Raw genomic sequence first — 24323 nt, 5'->3', positions numbered from 1 at the left:
CTTAGATTTCAAACAGACATTTTTTCTGCACTCACAGGAGTCGCCCTCTGCTGGTTATTAGAAATAATGCAGATTTAAGGCACTTCCTCACTGGCCTTCACTTTTCAGTCTGAGGAGTTATGGCCTATATCAGTTTATTCAGCCAATTAAATTACTAAGAGACTAATCACAGCATGGTTACAATTTGACAAGAACTTTTGTTTTGCCCTTAGTGAATTTCCAAGTTGTTGAGCTACTATATTCAATATTCAAACTGGAGCTCTGTATTATTGTGGATGATATGAGATATATGTATTTAAATACATGCCTTTTTACTTTGTTTTTTTAGGCTTTACTCTGGAGTACCAACAGACTTACTGTATTTCAGTTTTGTCACAAGTGTCATATCAAAACTTTGTGGGTTTTGTCATCTTTGCCTATAAAACTTTAGAAGAATTCATGACTGAATTTATCAATGTTTTCAGGTCTGAATGTCAGAAAACACCCTAGGGCATTATCACAAAGATAGACATAGCTATTATATGATCACCTATTAGTTTTAGACACTCGCATCTCTTTTTCCTTTCAGAGTTAGATATAATTATATTGGGATAAGAGGGTGAAGGGATAACTTATCAGCCAAGAGTAGAAAGCTTGCTGCACCCATAGGGTGCATGGTTGCAATGCACAGACACAGATACCTGCTTATTAGTGCAAAGTGACATACAAATAATGTACTGGAATTGCCTTCATCAAAGCAAAGGTACATCCTTTTTGAATGCCAGAGCTGCAGTTTTTGACACATTGATGCTGCCTTCATTTATCAGCTGTAGAGTTTGCTGCTTGGAGTTAATTGATGAAGATAGTCTTGAGTGAGATTAAGAAATCAAGCAGCCAACTCTTTTCTAATTGTTATTCATTTTTTATTATGACTGCATCCATCGCATACACTTTGCAGAGCCTCAGCAGTCACCTATCTTGCTGTAGTTACCAGTGAGAGCCCAGAGGAGGGTGAACGCCCTGCCAGCTGTGGCCACCACTGGCATTGCAGCTGTTAGCTGATGCCAACCAGCCCACCTGAGGGCACAAGGTAGCTTTCCCACTGAGCCAGCAATCAGCCAAGAAGCCTCACGGTGCTCAGCAGGAAGGAGAAAAACGGATCCAGGATAGAGATCAAGTGAGGAGGGAAGTGATGAATGGCGGCGGGTAGGCAGGCAGAAGGGCCCCTGGGACCTCCAGCTGGTCCCCATGGAGGTGCAAGCGGCCAAGCTCCACACAGAGCCACCCAGCCCCGTGTCAGCACTTTGGGGAGAAGCTGAGAAAAGTGCTGAGGCGGCAGCAACGTGGGGAGATGAGGTGAAGTGGTGAAAATTTAACCACCCTGATGAAAGTCTAAGTGTGCATGTTAAACAGGCGAGAAGGGGAGGGATGGGGGAAATTGAAGTGTGAGAAGCAAAAGTATGGCAGGAGGTGACTGTTAGAGAGAAACTGTGTGCTTCTCAAACTCTAATTTTACCTGACACCCCAAGGTGCAGTGCAGCTCTTTTATGACCCTGGTTTGACCTCAAAAGTAACATCTTATCCCGTTTCCATTTTTTTCCCTCATGATAATTAGCTGCAAGGACACTGTTTTGTTTCAAAGACAGAGGCTGTATCCCTCTGCACTGCGGCCTGGCTCATATACATGCCAGAGTCTCGTAGCGCTTTTGTGGACCGCCTTTCACATGAAGCAACCGGTTTGCTCTGTGGTGTGTGGAGAAGTGTGCAAAGGAAGAGAGAGGTAGAGTCAAGCAGTGTGATTACATAAGGTTGGGTAACAGGCTCACTGTGGGGATACACACTCACTAGACAGTGTTGATGGAGTCTTTCACAGGCCTGCTGGGGTGTTGATTAGGATGTGCTCACAAACAAGGACCAGATGCTGAAATGGATCTTAATATGCTTTTCTGTCTTTGTTTGTCGCTCCCTCTGATTTATGCTCATCCCTGCCATTTCCCCCACTTTCTTTTTTGCCCTTTTGGCTGTCCTCCCCTCTGTGTGTACACCAAATCACATCCCATTCTCCATTGGCTTCCCTCTCCCCAATTTTTTCCCTCTCCCGTCTTCCACTGATTTCCAGGTGCGGTGCGAGCCTCCAGCATCTTCCCCATCCTCAGCGTCATCCTGCTCTTCATGGGAGGCCTGTGTATAGCTGCCAGTGAGTTCTACAAGTCACGCCACAACATCATCCTCAGCGCAGGGATCTTCTTTGTGTCTGCAGGTCAGTCAAACACCCGCAAAATGAAACAAAAGCTCGAGAATTTGTCAAACCATCTGCACTAATTTTGAACTGGCTGCAGATGATCATTCACACTCACAGTCAAGCAGGCCAATTTAGAATCAGTTAACTTAACATGCATGCCTTTGATATGTATGTTTTGTGAACTTGGAGAAACCAATGCAAACACAGAAAGGTGGTACATAAGAACCCAGGGGTTTCTTTGAGGCAATAGTGCTAACTAATGCACTGCTCTTTTTCTATGTTATGTTCTGTCATAAAGTATTCGCACCGGCATTTACTGGATAACATATATTTAAGTACTGGACTGTGTTTGATATGGCAGTATCAGCCCAATGTATCAGTCAACCCTCTGTATTTATAACCTACGGAGCCCCGCAGGGGACATGGGAGAAAAAAATTACGGACTTTTGCGAGATCTCACAAAACAAACTCGGGATCTCGCAAAAGTTTTGCGAGATCTCGCAAAAGTTTTAGCCGCATTCTTCGGAGGCCGCCAGCTCGAAGCCGACCGGGAGGTCAAGGCACGATGTGCCGGGAAAGCGGTGTTCCTCCCGGCTGTAGTAGGTCTCGACCTCCCGTTAGCTTCGAGCTAGTGGGTGTCAGATCTCCAAAAACGTCGGAGCACTTTTGCAAATATGTGATGTCTTGTAAACCGAGCAGGTATCTGATGTTTACACAACTACATTCATGCCTCAAAATATCTTAAAAGTGTATTTTGTGACCCAGAAAGAGTAATATTACAACTAAGTAGCTGCCGCCATTGTTGGAATTCAACTTTTGCGAGATCTCGCAAAGGTTTTGCAAGATCCCGAGTTTGTTTTGCGAGATCTCGCAAAGGTTTTGCAAGATCCCGAGTTTGTTTTGCGAGATCCCGCAAAGGTTTTGCAAGATCCCGAGTTTGTTTTGCGAGATCTCGCAAAAGTCCGTCTTACTTTTTTTTTCTCCCATGTCCCCTGCGGGGCCCCGTAATAACCCCATTTTTGAATTCATCATTCATCTGTGTCATGAAAAACATGGCCTCTTTTCACCCCAAAGCAAATAAATAACATCAGAATGCACTGACATGTAGATGAAATGTACGTTTAGTTTGGGTACAAGCATATGTGCTCAAATTACAAAGCAGACAAGTGCAACGCATGTAAAATTGCTTTTATTGAGCAACAAATTCACTATTTTGATACAATACAAGAAATCAATCAAACATATTGTGTTTGCTTTTGCAAACTGATGATCACTTTACCTTAAATGCCACATAACAGTTGAAGCAGGCAGGTGTTATTCATAATCTGTTACGATTATCCGCTTAAAGAAGGGACAAACCTTAAACTGTTGGAACCTGGAGGTTAGACTACATCTACACTGTAAACCAAATGTTCAAAGTAATTAAATAAATTAAGAAAATGTCAACTTATTTTTTTAAAAACAGTCCTACTAACTCAAATAGCTTATGTTCATCTAAAATTTTCTTACGTTTGATTTAGTTCATAACTTATTGTTTTGGATCAACTTTGACTATTTTGGCTATTAAGTGCTTGCTACTTTTACTAATTTATTTAAATTATATAGCCGACATCTTTGGAAGGTTTTGATTCCTGGTGTCAGTTTGAACCCCAAATATAAAAGATATTAGTCCTTAGTCTGCTATAGCAGCTGGGCTGATTTAGATTCTGGGAAAAGACAATGAGTGAACAGGGACGGAGATTTAAAGTGTCCTTGTCTTTTATTAGTTGCTCACAGGTTCTTTCACTAACATTATCCACAAAGTTTAACAAATTGTTTTTGTTTGGGGGCTTTTTGCTCTTTTTTGTCACTTTTATTTCTTTTTGGAACATTTCATAAACATTTTAAACATTTGAAAAACAATTGGACTTAAAAATTATTCATTTACTGCAGTTCAGTTATTAGGCCATTATAAAAATCTGCATCAACTTTAAAAACAGTCATCTGACCTTTTTATCTAGGTTTGTTTTGTACTAATAAAGACTCCACTAATGCTGTAATTTCCTGTCAAATATGGAGGTCCGCCCATGTGTCTGCAGTAGTTTGATTTTAAAATGTGAGTGGGACTGAAGACTCATTGAACCACCAATGTTTGTATCACAGTAAGTATTCTACTTTTCTTTAGATTTCACTTTTTTCCAACCCATTTTAGTGAAATGTCAGCAAAGCAATTCTCATTCAGTGACACCGTTAGCTAACAGTTAATAAGCTAACAGCTAATAAGATGAGTTCACTTTGGTAGCTGAGACGGACTGCTACATTTTTACTATAGACAATGTGTCTTTGTCCTGTTTTTGCTCTCTGTCCTATATAAACATTATGATGAAGTCTTTCAAACTTAATGGGACGGAATTAATGAAGATTTCAGAACTGGAGAAAAAGTGACATAAGCTGGTAAAAGCAAAGAGAAGTTAACCTTTCGTGATATGACCATGTAGAGTGCACGATCTGATATCCTCGTGTTGGTGTTGTTCCCAGATCATCATACTAAAGGTTGTTCCAGGATCAACATTGCAAGTGACCAATCAGAATGTTGTGATGTCATACTTTTGCGACTTCGGGAAAAACCGGCGTAAAACAAAAAACTGTACTTAAGCTGCGAGAAACCGCCTTTGTCCGCCGATCAACGGACCCTAACCCTAACCCTTTAATAAACGCTAAGCAGAATTGATATTGTCCTTGCAACATTGGAATTTCATAAATGCACGAATGGGTTGGTGCGCAAAAGAATAACGTCACAATAATGTGATTGGTCACTTGCAATGTTGAACCTGGAACAACATTTTCATGATGATCTGGGAACAATCAACAACATCTAATATTACCAGAATCCAAATGTGATAGCTACTTCACTCAATTTGATGAGAGGCATAGGTTCTTGTTCTCACCATAGCAAAGGTCATAACTTTAATTCAATGTGGAACCGACTAAGTAGTTTTGCTGTTTTGCACTTTTTTTCCAATGTAGGTGTACTCAAAGCACCAACCTTCAAAGGGGTTCAAACAGAGCATGCCCAACACGTTCTACGCCAAACCTAACAGCCGTCTTATTCATTCAATTACTTTTTTCAAATAGAAGGATCCTAATACAGGTAAGACAGCATAAGTTTTGGCTGAAATGTAAAATGTTAATAATGAAAAGAGGTTTGAAATTAACCTCAAACTGAGACTTTGAATTCTTTTCTTGAATTCACTTTGCTTTAATTTTTTGCTTTCGTCTTTCTTTTCTCCAGCCTTACAGCACAACCTTCAACATCATCTGTCCACTATATCCAATATTCCTCCTCTGCACGTACCCAGACCATCTCAGCTTTTCCTCCTTATTTGTCACTGGGGTTCAGTGGACTCAGAACAGATTACGGTCCAGAACACAGATCATCTGTTTTTACCTACCCACATGTAGTTTGTTCTCAAAACAACTACAAAATGCAGAGTTGTAGCTAAAATAATACATGGCTTTTGAACATAACTCTGACACAACAAAGGTTGCTGAGTGGCGCTTAAAGACTTAAAGTATTATAATGATTTGCAGAATCTTCTGCGTCACAACAAGTATAAACCACTTTTCTGATTAAGATGATTAACTGGAGAGGTGATCTGTCATACAATAGTCCTGTGAATTGGAGAATTAGTTTGTGATCACATTCTCTGATTCATTCAGGACGAATCAAATGAGCCACATCTGAGATGATGCAGCGGGCCTCGTTATAGTAATCTTTGACAAAAACCCACTTCATTACCAGACTGTGAAAGTCTTTCAGAGTGACTTTGTGGAGGTCTCCCAAGAACTGCTGATGAACTTCTTGGTCATATTTGGAGGGATCTGTGCACCTACCACTACACCTACTACTACAACTATTACCAACTGAACAACACTGTATTCATTGAGAGTAATCTGTCTCAAAAGTGTGCATCACCATCTCAGAGCACAGTATTGTTTTTGTTGTTTTATTTTATTATTTTTGTTGCAATAACTGAACTACAAGACATTTCTGACATCATTATTTTGAGTATGAATGTTAACAAAGCAGGTTGTAAAATAACAGAACCAGGACGGTTGTACATAAGCATTTAAAAATGTAGCATTTCATCAGTTTACAGTGTAATTAGTCACATCTGCTATTTGAAAAATACATGTCTTTAGCATTTGATATTTTTGAATATTAACAGTGCAGTGTGTCATCAGTGAGGCCAAGAAAATACTGTTGAACTGAAGAAATGTGCTTTTAAATTTAGAAGTACACAATTGGTTTTTGTACAGTTTGTGGGACATGTGTTTGAGTTTTCAGTGTCCAGATCTTTGAGTTTTGTGTAATTAAAAAAGATCACAAAAGTGAACAACAAATGTGACTGTGTTTCACTCGTTCCTTTTAGGTAATGTCAACTTATTCTCATGGTAGATATGAATGAAAACTTTAAGTCCTAGTTACTAAATATTTTTCAATGTAATTATTAAACATTTTACTGTTATTTTAGTGAAAAGGGTAAATGTGAAATGTACACAAAATAGTAGAGTTCTGATAAACTGAAACATTTAAGTTCATCAACAAGTTCTGCTAAATTCTTTGGGTTTACAGTGTACTTTAAAATGAGATCAAGTGAATATGTTCCCATAGAGCAGGGGTGTCAAACTCAAATACACAGTGGGCCAAAATTCAAAACTGGAACAAAGTCGCGGGCTAACGTTAATATTTATTGAAAGAAAAAAATCTTCCTCCAGATATAAGAATGAATCTTTTCTTATGGACTCAAACACGTTGTGCTGAAAAACTGAATATGGAACAAGCAAAGCTTAATACTAAACAATATATATATTAGCTGTATAATACCAGTAGGCCAGCTCTGATAGTAATTTGGTATGGCTTCGCGGGCCAAATGTAATTAGGCTGTGGGCCAAATTTGGCCCGCGGGCCAGAGTTTGACACCTATGCCATAGAGTGTAAATGAGTGAAGCTGCTTGCTTGGCTCTGTGTAAAGGTAACAAAATCTCAGATGCACCCTAATTTTTACTGCACAGACACAATGTTGGTGTTTTTCCTCTCAGTATTTGCTATAAAGTACTTTTTTAAGACTTAATGTTCTACACCATCAAAAGGCCATGCTGAAAACTCTCGGGCTGCTGGTCACGTCTTTCACTGCAGCTACAAGTCACTTCTTCTCTTCCCTTCCTTTCATTTCTCTTGGTCCTGTTGCTAGGCTAAAAACCACCCGTTGGGACTCATCTCTAAAAATATGGTGTCCCTGACACACTTTCCCTACAATCCATCTTCCCAGAAATACCATGTCAAACATTTCTGTGTGTGTGACTAAACTAAAAAGGCAAAGTAAGATATATAGATGGAGACGTAAATATATATAAAGAGATCATATATTTGGATATATGTTCAGACACAGAATATATGCTTTATTTCAATCTAGACAAGACATAAATGTCCTTTTTTGCCACAGAAAGGGCAAAGATTAAGACTGTAACATCAGCCGTGTTGGATGAGGAGTTGGACAGGATTAGCAGACTGTGTACAGTGCCTGAATCAGCACTCTAAACATATTTGGTGTGAGCCTGAATGGTAAGTTACCAGGATTAAAGGCTTGAGTTCATCTTGACTGATACTTTGTGTCTTGTTTTCTCTTTGTCTTTTTTCCTCTATCTTTTTCTCCCAATAAATCGACAATTCTTCCCTTATTTTGTGCCCATCTTACATCTCCCAACACATCAGGCCTGAGCAACATCATCGGGATCATTGTGTACATATCAGCCAACGCAGGAGACCCTTCAAAAAGTGACTCGAAGAAGAACAGCTACTCTTACGGCTGGTCTTTCTACTTCGGTGCCCTCTCCTTCATCATGGCTGAGATGGTGGGCGTCTTGGCCGTGCACATGTTCATCGACCGCCATCGACAGCTGCGAATAGGGGCGCGCGCGGCCGACTACCTCCAAGGCTCGGCCATAACACGGATCCCCAGCTACCGCTACCGCTACAGACGCCGCTCGCGCTCCTCCTCCCGCTCCACAGACCCATCACATTCTCGCGACACCTCGCCGGTGGGCCTCAAGGGCTTCAGCGCGCTGCCATCCACGGAGATCTCCATGTACACGCTGCCCCGGGACACCCTCAAATCCTCCGGCACACCGACCGCCACCTACAACTCTGAGAGGGACCACAACTTCCTGCAAGTCCACAACTGCATCCAGAAGGACTTGAAAGACTCGAGCCACACCAACACAGCGAACCGCCGCACCACGCCTGTATGAGAGAGTCGACACAGGCCAGGCCAGCACGGCGGAGACCAGGAGACACGGAAACCCCTGTGGGTGGAGAACGCCCCAGGAGAAGATGGATTTCCATGTTTATAGACATTTGTTCTTTTTGTTCAGCTGCATGACTTTTCCATTACCATTGTTGAGAGAGTTTCAACAAGTCTGCTGTGTTCCTGGATTGAATGGCAGAGGACTGAGAGTGGGACAGGATGTCCCAAGGAAGTGAGCTCTGTCAGGTATTTTTGAGCAGGGGTTGTTTGTGAGGTTCGGGGCGCTGACAGGGAGGGTGGGAGGGGTGGGCATTTATGAGACAAAGAATTGGTTTCATCATTTCATTGCCCTTTGGTTTGACAGTATTGCCCCACAAGTTTGGTTGGAGCAACAGGTCAAGCTCCCCCCTCAGCCAGCCTGCCACCTCTTTTATTTACTGACTGATTTGTTCATTTTTTTTGCATTAAAACTGTGAATTGTTACAGCTTGGGATTCAGTAAGAATTACCCCAATCTGTAATCTCTAACAAAGGTACTATATATACATATATATATGTATTACTTTTATAAATAAATTATTACGTTAATAATCAAGAGATACAGACTTTACCGAAGCAAAAAAAGAGAAAAAACACACACACATACACAAAAAAAATCGAGTTAACTAAACCAAGTGCTGTTGGTAATATGAGAAAAGACTCTTTTAGTATCCTTTCGTTCGAAGGTCGAGAACAAGAGATGGTCCTTCAGGTAGCAGCAGTACAGCAGCCACCACAGGCAGACGCAGACAGTAGAATAATATCTTTTAATAGAACCTTCTCGTCTTTTTCTCGGTCCCTGTTCACTTTCTTTTTTTATATGGGGGGGGTCGTAACGCGGGAGTCGAAACCCCTTAACAGAAAGAGCCAACAAAAGGGGGTTAAAGGTCGCACAAAGCGAAGACTCCAAACACGACTTCTGCTAAATAAGAAAGGAAGGAGCAGAGGGCAAGGAAAAGAAGAGGACGCCAAACACAAAAATAAAAACAAGTTAAATATGAAATAGTACAAGAGAAGCTAAGTGACTCACAATTTCAGAAATTAAATGCATGCTATAAAATTACAGCAAATCTGCTCTTGAGAAACTTAAGTTTTAAAGGTTAATAATTATAAAGGGGGGGAAAAAAGCCAAGGCGCTAAAGTATTAATGTTTTCATGTGTATTTTTCTTATGTTTTTTATTTATTTATTTATTTATTTAGTTCATTACTGCTTTTGTGAGACGAACCAAACAATCTACATGGAACAAAACTGCTTTTTTAAATGGTTTGGTCGATTTCTTTATAAATATATAAATATATGTATGTATGTATGTATGTATTTTATTTTTAAAACTCACACAGCCTTAGTCATTTCTTTGTTTCGTTTGATTTTTAATGTGTTGTTCAAATTGAAAATGAAATCTTTAAAGGTGCCAAAACCGAATGATCCTATACTTGGATGCATCAAGTCCTGATGAATAAAATACGAACCCTAGGGGGAACAAATCATCACGTTTCACTGCGTGTCTCTACAACACCTTCTTGTTTGTCGCACTTGTCTGTCTGTCACATTTTGATATCTGAAATGTTGGTCCTTATTAGAGAAGAAAAGAAATACAAACAGAATCAGGCTCGGAAGGAAAGTATTTGTCAAACAGAGCTGTGGTTTTTAGCATTTATAATGTTTTGACTTCATTGTGAATGTCACTTTTTAGCCTTTCATCTAAAATAGATAAGTTCAGGAAAACACATGTCTCGAAGTGCTTGATAACATGAGCTAGACCCCATGATATTACAGAGAAAACAATAACAATTCCCAACAAGCAGAGCTTGGCAACTGTGAGGAGTAAGAACTCACTTTTAACAGGAAGCGACCACCTGCAGAAGCAGAAGCAGAGATGTGTGACATGCCATGTGATTAACAAAAGTTAAAGACATGATGTAATGGCACGTGAATAAATGGGAAGCAGACAAGTGCATCATGCGAAGTCTCCCCAGCAGCTCGAGCCTATAGCAGCATAACTAAAGGCTGATTCAGGGTTCTAAGCATAATCTTAAAAGTAGACGACCTACCGCTGTTCTAGCTGGTGCACCATGGCAGGAGCCTGGTAACTAAAGGCCTCGCCTCCCACTAGAAACTCTACGAACTACGTCTGTGAAGGTTCTCAGTCATCCAGGTCATCGTAGTCAAAGGAGCTTGCAAAGAAAAGCGTCTGGACTTCTTTAGGTTGCTTGAAGACGTTTCACCTCTCATCCGAGAAGCTTCTTCAGTTCTAAGGTCAAATGGTGGAGAGTCCCAGATTTAAACCTAGTGGGAGTTTCCCCCCACAGAGGGACAAAAGGACCCCCTGATGATCCTCTAATGCCTGAGCCAAGGTGTGGAACTGGGTGTGGGTCCCAATCAGCCAGAGTTTCGGGTGAGCTCATTGTGAAACCTGGCCCCACCTTATCATGCGAATTCCTGAGGTCAGATGGCCCAGGATGTGAGTGGGCGCTAAGGCGTCTGGGGAGGGAACTCAAAACTGGATTATAGATGGCAGATAGTTGGTGTCGTAAACCACCGCCTCTGTTCAAAGATGGTCGCTCACAGTGGACATAGATGGCTTCTTTCACTCCTCTTTCAAACCATCTGTCCTCTCTGTCCAAAATGTGAACATTGGCATCCTCGAAAGAGTGACCTTTATCCTTAAGTTGCAAATGGACTGCTGAGTCTTGTCATGGGGTCCTTTTGTCCCTCTGTGGGTCAAATCTGGGAGGTTTAAATCTGGGACTCTCCACCATTTGACCTTAGAACTGAAGAAGCTTCTCGGATGAGAGGTGAAATGTCTTCAAGCAACTTAAAGAAGTCCAGACGCTTTTCTTTGCAAGCTCCTTTGACTCTACGAACTTCAAGTCTGCAGTCTTTTTGGGGAGAAAGATCTTGGATCTGGATTTACAGGAAGCCAATATTTAAGAAAAGAGACATATAATCACTCTGTGGTTGCTCACTGTGTTATTGGAGCCCAAGGTCTAATACTGATTAGACGTTATGATTCAGAGATTTTTAGGACAGCATATAATGATTTCAGTTTTGTCAGTATTTAGAATAGTTTAACTAATTTATTTGTGTTGTCTGGCTTCGTAGAGTACTACAAGTGCACATTTAATGTATGCAGTGGTTTTTGTTTTCTTTTGTTTGTTTGTTTTTTCAATAATATCAGCTAAAGCTTTAATATATATAACGAGAGAGGAATCAGTCCTTGTGCAGAACCCTGGTGAACTCTAACTCTGACTAACTTTTAGGGACTTTTGAAGAGTCCTGATTTATTGGAAGAAACTGGAATGTATCAGATTTATTATTATTATTTATTACTGTGGTGGACTGAAGTCTCTGTAGTAAAATGCTTCCAAGAAAAATGTCAAATAGGGGAGGACAAGCGCAGAGGTGAGTAACATCCACATAGTTATTTTCTCATATTTTTTTTATTTGAAGGTTTACTTATTTAAGAGTTTGGCAAATCCAGTATTTCACAAGGAAAGAGGAAAACTACAATAGATGCAGATGCTATAATTACAAAACAAGATTAGGTGAAATGTAAAAAATATTGTGAAATTATGGGGAATAATGTAGGCTACTCCTTTTCAACACGCAAGGCTGTAAAAAGAAGGCCATGTAGTAAAAGGTTGAAATCTGTTTTTTAAACCAATCAGCATTTACAAGATCTCACATCTGCCTGTAGCCAAAGACACAAACAGGTCCAGGATCAGAAATCCTGTCAAACTTGTGGTCTGAAGCTTGAGCTGTCAGAGAGAGATTATATTTGTCTGCATTTTTGGAAGGTACACTGAACAAACTATAAACTGTTTCTGTTTACTGTTAGCCATCAGATACACTGATGACGAAATTCAGAAAAAATGATTAAGTCCACTTTAAGCACCCACTGCTTACAACAAAAGTCACTCGGATTAAATAGGTAACTGGATCATTTCTGGAGTGATTAATGTGCTTAGGATGGCAACAGGATATTTAACACTTCTCAATCATGACTCCTATCTACCATACGCTAATCTCAGGTTTCTTCAGCTGATCGGGTCTCGCTTCAGCAGCGTTATGTGGTGAAAAAATTAGGTCACCTGACCACCTAGATATACTAAATGACCAGGCTTTTCCATCAATCGATTTTTTTTTTTCTTCCCTGATGGCACAGGCGTATTCTAAGATGGCAATGCCAGGATTCATCAGGCTCAAATTGGGACCGTGTGGTTCAGGGAGCATGGGGCATCATTTTTCACACAAGGATCGGCCACCACAGAGTGTAGACCGTAAGTCCAATGAGAATATTGAAAATCTAGCATCAATACAAGATTTTGGTAAATAAATAAATAAAGCAACATTGGACAGAAATAAATGTTTTAACTCGGTATACAGACATTTTTCCCATCTTTTCTTTACAGAACCATTTTGGTGTTAACCTTATATAGTATATGGAATAAAGAAATGCCAGGAGTTTGATAGAGGGCTATTTTTCAGACACTGAATATCTATACAAAATATTTGCTATTTGGCATCTTCCTTCTAAAAAATATTGGCATCAGCCTTCATACACCCATAAAAATAAAAGCTGAGCTGTCAGACATAAAACCTTGTGTGCTCTGCTAAAATCAGGGCCTCAGCCTGCTGTTGTAAAATTGTGATAACACGCTGTAATCGACCACTGGGAGCCGCAATCCAAAAAATATCACCATCGGCCATCAAATGTCTGACTTTACCGCGTTTAAAGCATATCAATATCTCTGTTTAACAAAAAGCAGCTCGAACCATAAATTTACAAAACAGGCTGTCTGGGAGTTTTATCTCTTGTGCTTTACAAACACAGCTCTTTTATACAGTAGTGAGCACATTTGTTCCTTTCTTTCTAAAAAGCTTCAGAGAAGCCAGCATGTTCGACGCAAACAGCAGCGGCATCTTTCTGCATCGAGGCATCCCCAAGAAAGAAACACGGGTTTGCAATAACACAGTTCTACCAGAGGTTTGCCTGCAAAAAGAACATCCAAAACCTTTCTACACCACCTGCCTAAAAGCATTGCTTTCAGAGCCTAAAACACTGCTGCAAGTGTGTATAAGCATGTGAAGTGCTAACTGTACGCTGTTGAAGCAGGTGTACAAAACAAATCTATTTGTGAGACAAAAGGCAGATTGTTCTTCAGCATGTGTTTCTTGTGCAGAGACAAGTCAAACCACTGAAATAAATATAAATCAAAGGATTTGCAGACTTCTCTGTGAAATTATGCTCTTAGATATTCTCTAAGCTCTGGACACTTTCAGATTCATCAAATAAGAGGGCAGAGAAAAGTTTCTCTTTAAAAATGTGCTGAGATCCTAATAAGCCATTATCTGAGTTCATGGACACGAGCTGCTCCCCATAAATTTGAGGGGGAAATATGTCAACGTAGCAGTCTAAATGAATAGGGCTTCTTTATGTATAGCCTCCTTTATTCAGAATTCATAAGCAGAAGCCATTTTACAAGCCTGGATTACATTAAAGAGAAAGTAAGTGTGTGTGTGTGTGTGTGTGTGTGTGTGTGTGTGTGTGTGTGTGTGTGTGTGTGTGTGTGTGTGTGTGTGTGTGTGTGTGTGCGTCCTGGGGAGGAGGTACAGCTTCCTCACAAAGCAGCACCTGGCCTCGGTGCAGCTGTCTGAATGTCACATTTTTAATATGTTTTAGGAATGAATAAGTCTTTTCTTTTTTTTTACTTTCCCCTCTCAGCTTTGCCCGAGTATATCATCTTCATTTTGTCGTGCTGTCTTCTCTGACTTCTTTCTCATAACTTTTTCCAAATCAGTGTCTTGGCTTGTCACGCTATGCAGTGATTTGGACCTGCCAGACAGTAGGCAGACACAGGGCCATAAATGTCCATGAAACAATACATCAACTGTGGCATCGCAGATTGGAAGGGCAAGGACAAGTTCAGCCCTTATTTCTAATTTGGAGAGAGTTTAAGTTGTCACCTTTTAAATCATTGTTATTCAGGAAAGGTGTCCTCAGGCTTCGCTCTTGGTTTCAGTCTTATTTTACACAAATGCTGGCAGTCCCTGCTAGTTCTAATACATAAATTGCGGTTGGAAACCAAAGACTGTTAACACTCATTGGCCACGTTATTAGGTAAACTTCTTCAGCTACTTGTTAAAGCAAATAATAATCAATCACAAGTGAGCAAGATAGCAGGATGATGTTCATGGCATGGTTAGTAGACACGCCGGAGGAGTTTTGTCAGAGAAAAATGGTCCGACTGCTTTAAGCTGACAGGAACTCAAATAACCACTTGTTACAACTAAAGTATGCAGAAGAGCATTTCTGAATGCATAAAACGGTCTTGAAGCAGCAGAAGACTACGCCAAGTGGAAAAGACCACATTCACCAGATCTCAGTCCAACAGAGCACCGTCAGGATGTGGTGCAACAGGAGATTCACATCCTCTGTAGCTCACGGATCTGTAGCAGCTGTGTGATGCTATCGTGTCAACATGGACAACAGTGCCCTTGCCCATAGACAACCCATATAGAAGCAAGAATTCCCAGAGTCCATGTAGGATAAACATAACTTTGCCCCATCCACATAGCTCCACAGTTCACCTACAGCTACACGCTGTGGGCCCACAGAGGCAATTTTATTCATATAGCGCCATAATCTCAACAACAGTTGCCTCAAGGCGCTGTATATTGTAAGGTTAAGACCATACAATGATACAAAGAAAATCCCAACAATCATATGACTCCCTATGTGCAAGTGCTTTGGTGACAGTGGAAAGGAAAAACTCACTTTTAACAGGAAGAAACCTCCAGTAGAACCAGGCTCAATTCTGGATTTTACAGGTCCAACGAAAAGAAATCAATATAGGAGAAATCTGCTCTCTATTTCTAGTCCCTGTAAGTACTCTTGCTGCAGCATTTTGGATTAACTGAAGGTTTTTTTGGACATATTGTGTAGTTCTACATATTTAATAAATACGCATTGGAGGACATATCCTGATCAAAAATTACTTCAAGATTCCTCACAGTGTTACTAGAGGCCAGTGTAAAGACGAAACATCTGGCTAGACCCTGCATTTCTAAGATTTTTAGGACCAAGTACAATAACCTCAGTTTTATCTGAATTTAGAAGCAGAACATTAGATGTCATTCAGGTCTTTATGTCTTTAAAGCATTCCTGCAGTTTAACTAATAGGTGTGTGTTATCTGGCTCCATGGATAGATAGAGTTGGGTGTCATCTGCATAGCAGTGGAAATGTATGCTATGCCTTCTAATTATAGTGCCTAAGGGAAGCATGTATAATGTAAACAGAATTGGTCCTAGCACTGAACCCTGTGGAACTCCATAATTAACCTTTGTGTTTGAAGAGGACTCTCCATTTACATGAACAAACTGGAGTCTGTTACATAGATATGATTCAAACCACTGCAGCGCAATACCTTTAATACCTACTGCATACTCTAAATGCTGCAATAAAATGTGTTACTAGTATCGAATGCTACAGTATCTAAAGTTGTACGCACTGAAGAAGTAAAGATCTTAACAAGATATTCACATCTGTAGGAGTAGCAGTTCTGCTCTGTGTTGGTGGTGAAGATGATAACAGCGGGTGAATTATATTGTTAAACTTAGTTACATCACTTTCAGAAAGACATCTACTGTGATGAAATCCATTTCAATGCTGTGTAATCCATTATTGTAAATTAAAATTTTATTAGGAAATGATCAGACGAAAAAGTGTTTTCAGCAAATACTGTTAAATGTTCAGTTTCTATGCTATTGGTCAGAACAAGCTGTAGAGTGTGATTAAAGTGGTGGGCGGGTTCTTTTACATCTTGAAAGAAGCCACTTGAGTCTAATAATAAATTAAATGCCGTGTTGAGGCTGTCGTTTTTAGCGTCTACACGGATGTTAAAGTCACCCACAATAATTATTTTATTTAAAAGAACAATCCTGAGATTCAGGCAGAAGCTCTGAGTAAGACCCAGGTGGACAACAGAACAACAACAAATAAAACTTTTGGGGCGGGGGAGTTTTCTGGCTAGGGTGGTCAAAGCTAAGCATTGGGCTTTCAAATGAATTAAAACTCTGTCTGGGTCTTTAGTTGATTAACAAGCTAAACAAATCACTGCTGGTACAGCTGGGGAGGGAACCAGAGAAAAGAGTCTGACATTGTTTAGGTAAAGTTACACAACGACTCAGTATTAATTTTAGTGACCTCCAATTGACGTAACCGGCTGTCATTACTGCCAACGTGAATTATAATTTTATGGAATTTATGTTTACTCTTAGCCAGCAGTTTTAAATTTCCCTCAGTGTCGCCTGTTCTGGCCCCTGGACAACAGTTGACTATTAGAGGAAGTGCAGTTTTCCACTTGCTGAATGACAACTGTAAAGTAGAACAATTGGGAAGACTTTCAATGTTTACATATTTGTTAAAACGTCCTCCTCTTTTCTTCAGTTTCATACAGAGAGTAACTAGATGAGTACACAGTTTTGTTTTCTTTGTATAGCAGGAGTTATGCAGAGGGCCTGTATTGAGCGCTTTAGCACCAAAACTAATGACAGCTTCACCCTGCAGATGCACTAAATCATCACTAAAGTTTGTCCATGCTTTAACAATTAAGACAGAGAGTACAGTCTGTGTCTAAGAAAGCAAATAAATAATCCTGAAAGTCAGTGAAAAGTCCTCAGATTTGACATCCAGGTAAACTGGAGTGCAAATTAGTTGACATCGCCAGGGTCCCCTGCATTTAACCCTCTGCTCTCCTTCATTTTCCCCTAAGCTTCCTCTTCTCCCCTCCCTCTCTTTCTTTTGTTCCTGCTGTGGCGATCAAAGTGTCTCTGCGGAGCTGCACGATCAAAGACGTGGAGGGAGGGTCTCCGGAGGAGGTGAAGAGGCCTCACCCTGCCTGGGTTGGCAATATTAACATCGAACACACTGGTTTTGTCTTTTTGCCAGAGCTTGGCTCTATGTCTCTGGCAAGTTGCAAGGTTACCTAACCATCAAACCCACTGGTGACCTTTGTGTGACTTTACTGGACAATATTCTGGACCTGAGGAGCAAGCTCCCACTGGAGCTGTTCCTCCCAAGACGCCACCAACGTTATACTGCTGAGAAGCTCACAGTAGAAGTCCCACATTTACTCTCTGAGAATTAAATGTGTGTGCAGATATCCATGCATGGGAATGTTTGTATTTTTTTCCCATTTCATGCAAACAGTGGATCTGCACGAGCAAGCATGTGCGCGGGTACATGTGTGTGTTGTTTGTTGTGCTGACCATGGAGGAGTTGCTGACAGCGCTCACCTCGGGTTATTTTTGGGTCATGTAGAGTTGAATAGCAATGGAGAGCTTTAAGCAACCAGCTGAAAAGAAAAAAAAAATCAGTGGAGCAAACATAGTCTGAAATGACACATTCACATCACCCCCACTGCTGATACGTACAAGCAGCAAGAAGCTTCATCATATGGACCAAAGAGCAGTCTAGGCTGTGTCACTGCTGTCTCACCAACCATCTAACGCTTTTAAATCCAACTCTGAATAGAGGAAATTTTTTTTTTTAAAGAGGGGGATATAAAGAGGAAGAACCTAAGTAGGCTACAGCACACAAAGTGCTCTGGGACGCGTGAAGAAAATGCAGTGTTATGCTCTGCCCTCTGGTGGTACAATGGGAGAAGGAGTGCAGAGCTGCTGCCTGCTCCATCAGCTCAGGGAACGCCGTGTCCATGAACGGGCCTGGAATACTGATGCCACAGTGCAGGGGTGCAGGAGCTGCAGTCTGGCAGGCCCCAGAGAAGCACTCAGATTCATTGTCCTCTACAGAGACACAGACAAAAGAAGACCACTGACTTGTCTGTGAGGCCTTATGGTCCTAATCAACGCTGAACGCGATATGGTTGAAGAGTTTTAAGTGTCAAAAAAGCCAAAAATGTCTACATCATTTGATGCCTCGGAGGAAGAAGAGAAAATGCTCTCTGCTTGTTTATGCCTTTTTTTCACACTTTGAATTTAGGCTGAAGGACCCCCCAAAAATACTGTAAAATAAACTTCATAACAGTAAAATAAAAGTCCCAACAGCTGTGACGAGGCTCACAGTTAAACTGTAACACTGTAGCAGCACACTTGTCTGACGTCTGCATACCAGTTCAACTGACTGGAGGAATAAATACTGGAAAAATAAAGACATCACCTCATATTGTCTAATATCATATAACCTTACAAAATAGAGGTCCCTCCACATTGTATGTTAAGGTAGGAGAAAGATGCTAAGACACATTCGGGCACGTCAAGGAGGGAACGATATTGAAAAAAATACTTTAAGGTTTTTCATAACTCAAATAATAAAGTAACTGAACATTGTCACTGATGAACAATGTGTGGGGATGTCTTTGATTTCATTGGGATTGTCCTGTGGTTTCTTCTAGCTGGTTGGATGGGGTACTGAAGATGATCAATTATCAGTTACAGGTTTATTTTGATTTTAGTCTTATTTATTTGGAGCATGAACTGAAGACAGCCACTTATAGCCTTCAACTAAGAAGGCTTCAGACACATAAAAACACTCTAGTTAATACTAGTTAATTACTAGTTAATCTGTGAAATGGAGCAACCGACCTTCTCCCTGAAACTTGGTTTGGAACGCACTGGGAAAAAAGGAAATTCTACCAGACTGTGAAATAAATCATTTGAAAGTTTTGCCTGTTTGTTGTGTCAACCATTACCTTCTTATGCTTTTGAGGAACTGGGTCTTTGGTTATGAGTGAATATCAAGTTGCTCCACTTTCTGGAGAGGCCGTCCCACATATGTGACTCATGAGGACCTTTTGAGTATAAAAAAAAACAACGAGCACAAATGAACTGCGGACCTTTTTGCATAATGATGTGATCCATTTCTTAACTGTTTTTCTTTTTTGGTTTCTGATGGCAGATGAATTTTGTAGTGTGACTCGTGTCCTGCCTGTTGCTGTGTGATGGTTCAGATGTTCATAACACAATGAAGTTAAAAAGTGTAAAATGTGATTGAGAGCATCAGGATAATCGCATACTGATGATAATACAGAATGATTTATCGATACCGTGTCAAAATTGAAATAACTGCTTTATCACAACTGTGCTACATCCATGCATGTGCATTTTAATGTAAGTTTTACCACACAAGAAATGGAAAAGATGAGGTCCTGACTGATTCTGTGTCTGTGTCAGAAATAATTAGGAGTTGGGGTTTAGGGTTCTTAGTGAATATACAGTATATCTGGGCTTTGGAGTTCAGGATGTCCTCCTGCAACCGACAGCTTGATCCTCACCCTTTATCTCCACACACTGTGACATTACTGCTGTTTGTCACATGCCAGGAGAGGAGCCACAAAAACACATCCTTAGGCCCTGTGAAAGCTACACAGCCAAGGAACATGCTGCTACAAAATACTCTTTTTATTTATTTGTGTTGTATTTTTGATTGGAGGTTAAAAAACATTGGAAAAGGCTCTCAATAACTTTATAATGGAGAGATAAAAAACATAAAAGTATAAAAGCAAAAACTGGAAATTTTAAATGTTCGGTCATTTTGGTGATAATTCTTTAGAAGTTTAAACATTAATAGTCAAAAGTAGAGTTTGGTAGAGAGAATTTGTTTTGTAAAAGTGCTTCGTGGCTTTATTTAGATTTGATCATTACTGATGAAACAATCTACATGGCGTCCATCAGGTTAGCTTTCACACATTACAAAATCCTGATCACTGAAGTGAGATGCATCGCCTTTACCTTTCATCTGTATGCAGATACAACAAAACAAATGCAGAAAGCCCTGATTAAGATGATTAAGATTTTCCAAAGTTGGCAAAAAATATTTGTGTAGGAGCTGAAAGTAAGAAAAGGACGAACGTAACAGGTTTTAAAGGCTTTCACGAGATTAATAAATACAAAAAACTGTTGATCATGTATCTGTTGAAAAGGGGTCTTAGAGGGGTAAAGCAGTGTGAGAGTCACTGTTGGACCAGTTGTTGCCTGTGGCCTCCTCCGTGTGTAATAATGGTCCTGAGCGTGTGGTCGTCCCCTCCGACAGTCTGTCCTCCTGTCAGACGCCACGCCACGGCGCCACCCAGCCACTTCCCCGACGCTGCAGGACGGCCTGCCTCTGACTCTCTGCCAGCCGGACGTTGACGATGCCAGCAGGCACAACAACACACAGTTGCACACACCTACTTATATGTGCAAGCAACTGCGCACACTCTCACACACTCACATAAATCAAATGCTTGGCCCTCCTCTCCGCTGTCCCAGCATGCACCCTGGTTACCTGGCTGCTGTCCCACTAAGAACAGCTGCTACCACAAGACTGGACTGGAGGTTCCACTGCATGGTAGCTCACACACACATGCATACACACAAAGAATCACATAAAAGTACTGGCTTCATTCATCCCCAGCTCTGATGCAAGCTCATTTCAGGTGATGGAAGACTAAACCAGAAGGTAATAACTTTTTATGGGAAGATAATCAACAAAAACAGCCACAACAAACAAACATAAGCAGAAAAAGATGATTATACAGATACAAAAAACCAACAACAAAAAAAAAAGCAAAAAACAACAAACAGAGGAAAAAGAGACAGAAATTGATACAAAATAACCAGATTTTTTATGATAATAATGTATGCAGAATGAATGTAAAAGACACAAAACACACACAATTGCTAAAACATTGATACAGAGTGTCCACATAGGCAATAAAATGACAATGAAATAACATAAAATTACTGAGACACAAACAGGCACAGATGTATAATTACCATTAAAGGATGCAAAGCAATCAAAGACCGCACAGATAGAAAATAAACCCAGCTTGATGCAAAACGACTAAGAAGAGATACAAAAATTACCACAAAACACACACAGTTATAACAAATAGGCAAAAATCACCACAGAGATGCAAAACAGAGGCCAACTGATTCCAATAGCGAGTAAAAAGTGAAACAGAATAACAATATGATAGAACCTGGAAACAAAACGAGAAAGTGGTGCAAAGTAACCAAAAACTGATCCCAAATTATAAGGAAAATATGCCTTTTTTTTTGCAAAGGACCGAATCATAACCATAACATTTTGCAAGACAACTGAGACATAAAGTAAGAGAGAAGAAGAACAAGCACAAACTAACAAACATGGCACAAAAGCAACGTCCATAATGTGACCTGACCACAAACAACTGCAAGTACGACAAATATGTGTTTATTTCTTTCAGTCTGCTGTGTTGCTCGTCTGTAGGAGGGTCGAGGCCTTTTCCGTGTCACAGTGCAGCCGTGTCTGCTTTCTTAAATCCTTTCCTACCTGCTTTCTTCATCCTCAGCTCTAAAGAGAGCTCGTTTGAGATGATGTAGGACTGGACTAATAGAGTGAAATGGTGCAGGGAGGGCTTTATGAAAAGTGCACAGAGATGCTGTTTGAGCAGATGCACGGGGTCATAAAGTTAGTGCCTGCTGGGACACCTGGACTCATCTGAATGGGATACAGGGAGCAATTAACGGCATTATAATTCTGGCCCTTTCAGCGTCACATTTAGCGGGGAGGCTGTGGGGGGGGGGCGGGGTTACGTAAAGCCGAGCTCCGGCACTGCTTTGATCTGCAGCTCTGCTTGTGCTGCAGCAGGGCAGAGGTCAGAGCCCCTGGAGGTGATTATGTAAGAGCGGGCCCATCTCCATGACTGTCCTCTGGCCACAGTGACACGGGGCTTCACCATGCTTCCTCCTCCTGCTGCTTCTACATCTACATCAGAAACACTTCGTCACAAGTGTCCTTTGGAGGATGTGGAACTGCTTTGGTAGAGAAAATGTCAAATTCTTGAAATGCGGCTGAACAGAGAACGATCGTACGTCAACTCTTTGGGCTTTCAGGTTAATAGGACATGGGAGGGACCTTGAAAGTCTTCACAGTAGATCCACATTTTTGCTAAAAGTGCATAATATTATGCAGGGATGTCTCAGAGAGGCGTTTTCCGTCTAAATGGCCTGTAGAACCCTCTCAGGGTCTTCCTCATTACCTGCCGAAGAGGTTTTTTCCGTTTTTTGGCAGTGGTGAGTCGGACTGGATGATGCCGGGGCTTAATTACCGTACAGCGACTGCTCGAGTTCTGATGTCAGCTGAATGCAAGCATTACAGCTCAAGGACACATATAGCCTGTTAAAACATGCTATGTTAGCGAAACTGTGTCTTTCCGTCCATCAGTTCTGCATAGGTGGCTGCTCTCATCACAGCTGACGCCGACCTTTTCAGCTGCAGAGACGGGACGCACTTAACAAGCTCAGCGGGCACATTAAACTGTACGTAACTCACTGTATGTGTATTCACTCATTCCCTGCAGTGTAATCATGTATACTCTGTTCATTTTCATTCTGCTTTATGAGAATTTTTGCACTTTCAGGCTTCTTCACCTTGAAGTTAAGAGGTTTTTTTGTTTGCTTTGCTTTGAATAAGGTCTATTCCTAACACAAGCTTTAGAAATGTTCACGTTTTGTTCTACAACACGAGGTGTGGAAGTAAATACTTCACCTGTGAATTGTGAAACTATTCCAAAGCTGTGCCAGAGAAGGAGTTTCATAACAAGACAATGACACTAAAAAAGTTTTCAGGGACATTCAGCGTCATCACACCATGGAGATGGTGACCTTGAAGTCAGCGATCATTGTGTCGTTTATTTCTAACCCTAGTTTATCATTTTTCTTCTTGCCATTGCATTTATGTGTCAAAAAAAATCATATTATCAGATTATCTTGTTGAATAAAATAAGTATCATAACATCTTTTTTCCTCACTGCTTATTTTTGTGATCAGCTTGTGTAGTGATGGAACCAGAGCTACACTAATGTCTGTGTTGGCCTTGCAGTACTCTCTCTGTACCCACCAAACTACTGAGTCTGGTGAATATTTGTACACATCATTATTAGTGGGGATGCCAGTGTTCTTTTTCCTGTTCATCACTGTGTCAGGCTGCTTTAATCCTTCACTCACTGGCCACTTTATTAGGTTCAACTGCTCATTAATGCAATTAATGTGTTTTATTGACCAATCACATGGCAGTAACTTGGTGCATTTAGACATGAACACATGGTCAAGATCACCTGCTCAAGTTCAAATCAAGTGTGGGGAAGAAAGGTGATTTAAATGTGGCACAGTTGTTGGTGCCAGACTGCCTGCTCTGATTTAGAAACTGCAAATCTTCTGGGATTTTCTTGCACAACCATCTCCAGGGTTTACAGAGAATGGTCTGAAAACCAGAACATATGTGGGTGAATATACTTTGTTAATGTCAGCGCTCAAAGATGACATCTCATACACCTCGTATAAGCAGTTCAGGCTGCTGCTGGATTGATGTTGGGTGCATTTTCAGCCCTTAGTAGCAACTGAACATCACAGGCTGCTTTTAGGTCAGTGTACCTCATGTTCCAGTAGTTTCCAAAATGATTTCTTGGACCTGAAAATGAGTTCACTGCACTGTTATGGCCTCCAGTCGCCACATCTCAATCCAATGGGAGGTGGTGCAACATGAGATTTGCATCCTGAATCTGCAGTAAGTGATATCTTATCAGGACCATCTCATTTCTTTGTTCCAATTATTTTAAAGCACTTCTGATAGAAAATGCACAACTCAGTACAAGTATACTCAAAGTGACCAGTTAGTAAATGTGCAAGGTCAACTTCATTCACCTGCACATCTCAACCATCATTTGAATTTAAATTGAGGCAACTTGCTGCGAGATGCAGCCCGTTTAGTTTTCCTTAAGCCTTTGACAT

At 40.7% G+C, this 24323-nt stretch overlaps 1 protein-coding gene across 1 annotated transcript in view; it reads left to right on the top strand.

The window, feature by feature from the left end:
* Nucleotides 1-10033, top strand: part of cacng2a (calcium voltage-gated channel auxiliary subunit gamma 2a) — a 92658-nt gene extending 82625 nt beyond the window's left edge. Inside the window, exons 3-4 of the mRNA XM_006803062.3 lie at nt 2099-2239; nt 7977-10033. Coding sequence (XP_006803125.1) covers nt 2099-2239; nt 7977-8512 — 677 coding nt within the window. The 3' untranslated portion in view covers nt 8513-10033. The remainder of the gene's footprint in view (nt 1-2098; nt 2240-7976) is intronic.
* Nucleotides 10034-24323: the final 14290 nt, after the last annotated feature.

Source organism: Neolamprologus brichardi, chromosome 4, assembly GCF_056152115.1.
Source record: "Neolamprologus brichardi isolate AB-2024 chromosome 4, ASM5615211v1, whole genome shotgun sequence".
Classification (NCBI taxonomy): Eukaryota; Metazoa; Chordata; class Actinopteri; order Cichliformes; family Cichlidae; genus Neolamprologus; species Neolamprologus brichardi.
This window is presented reverse-complemented; position numbering and strand designations above follow the sequence as displayed.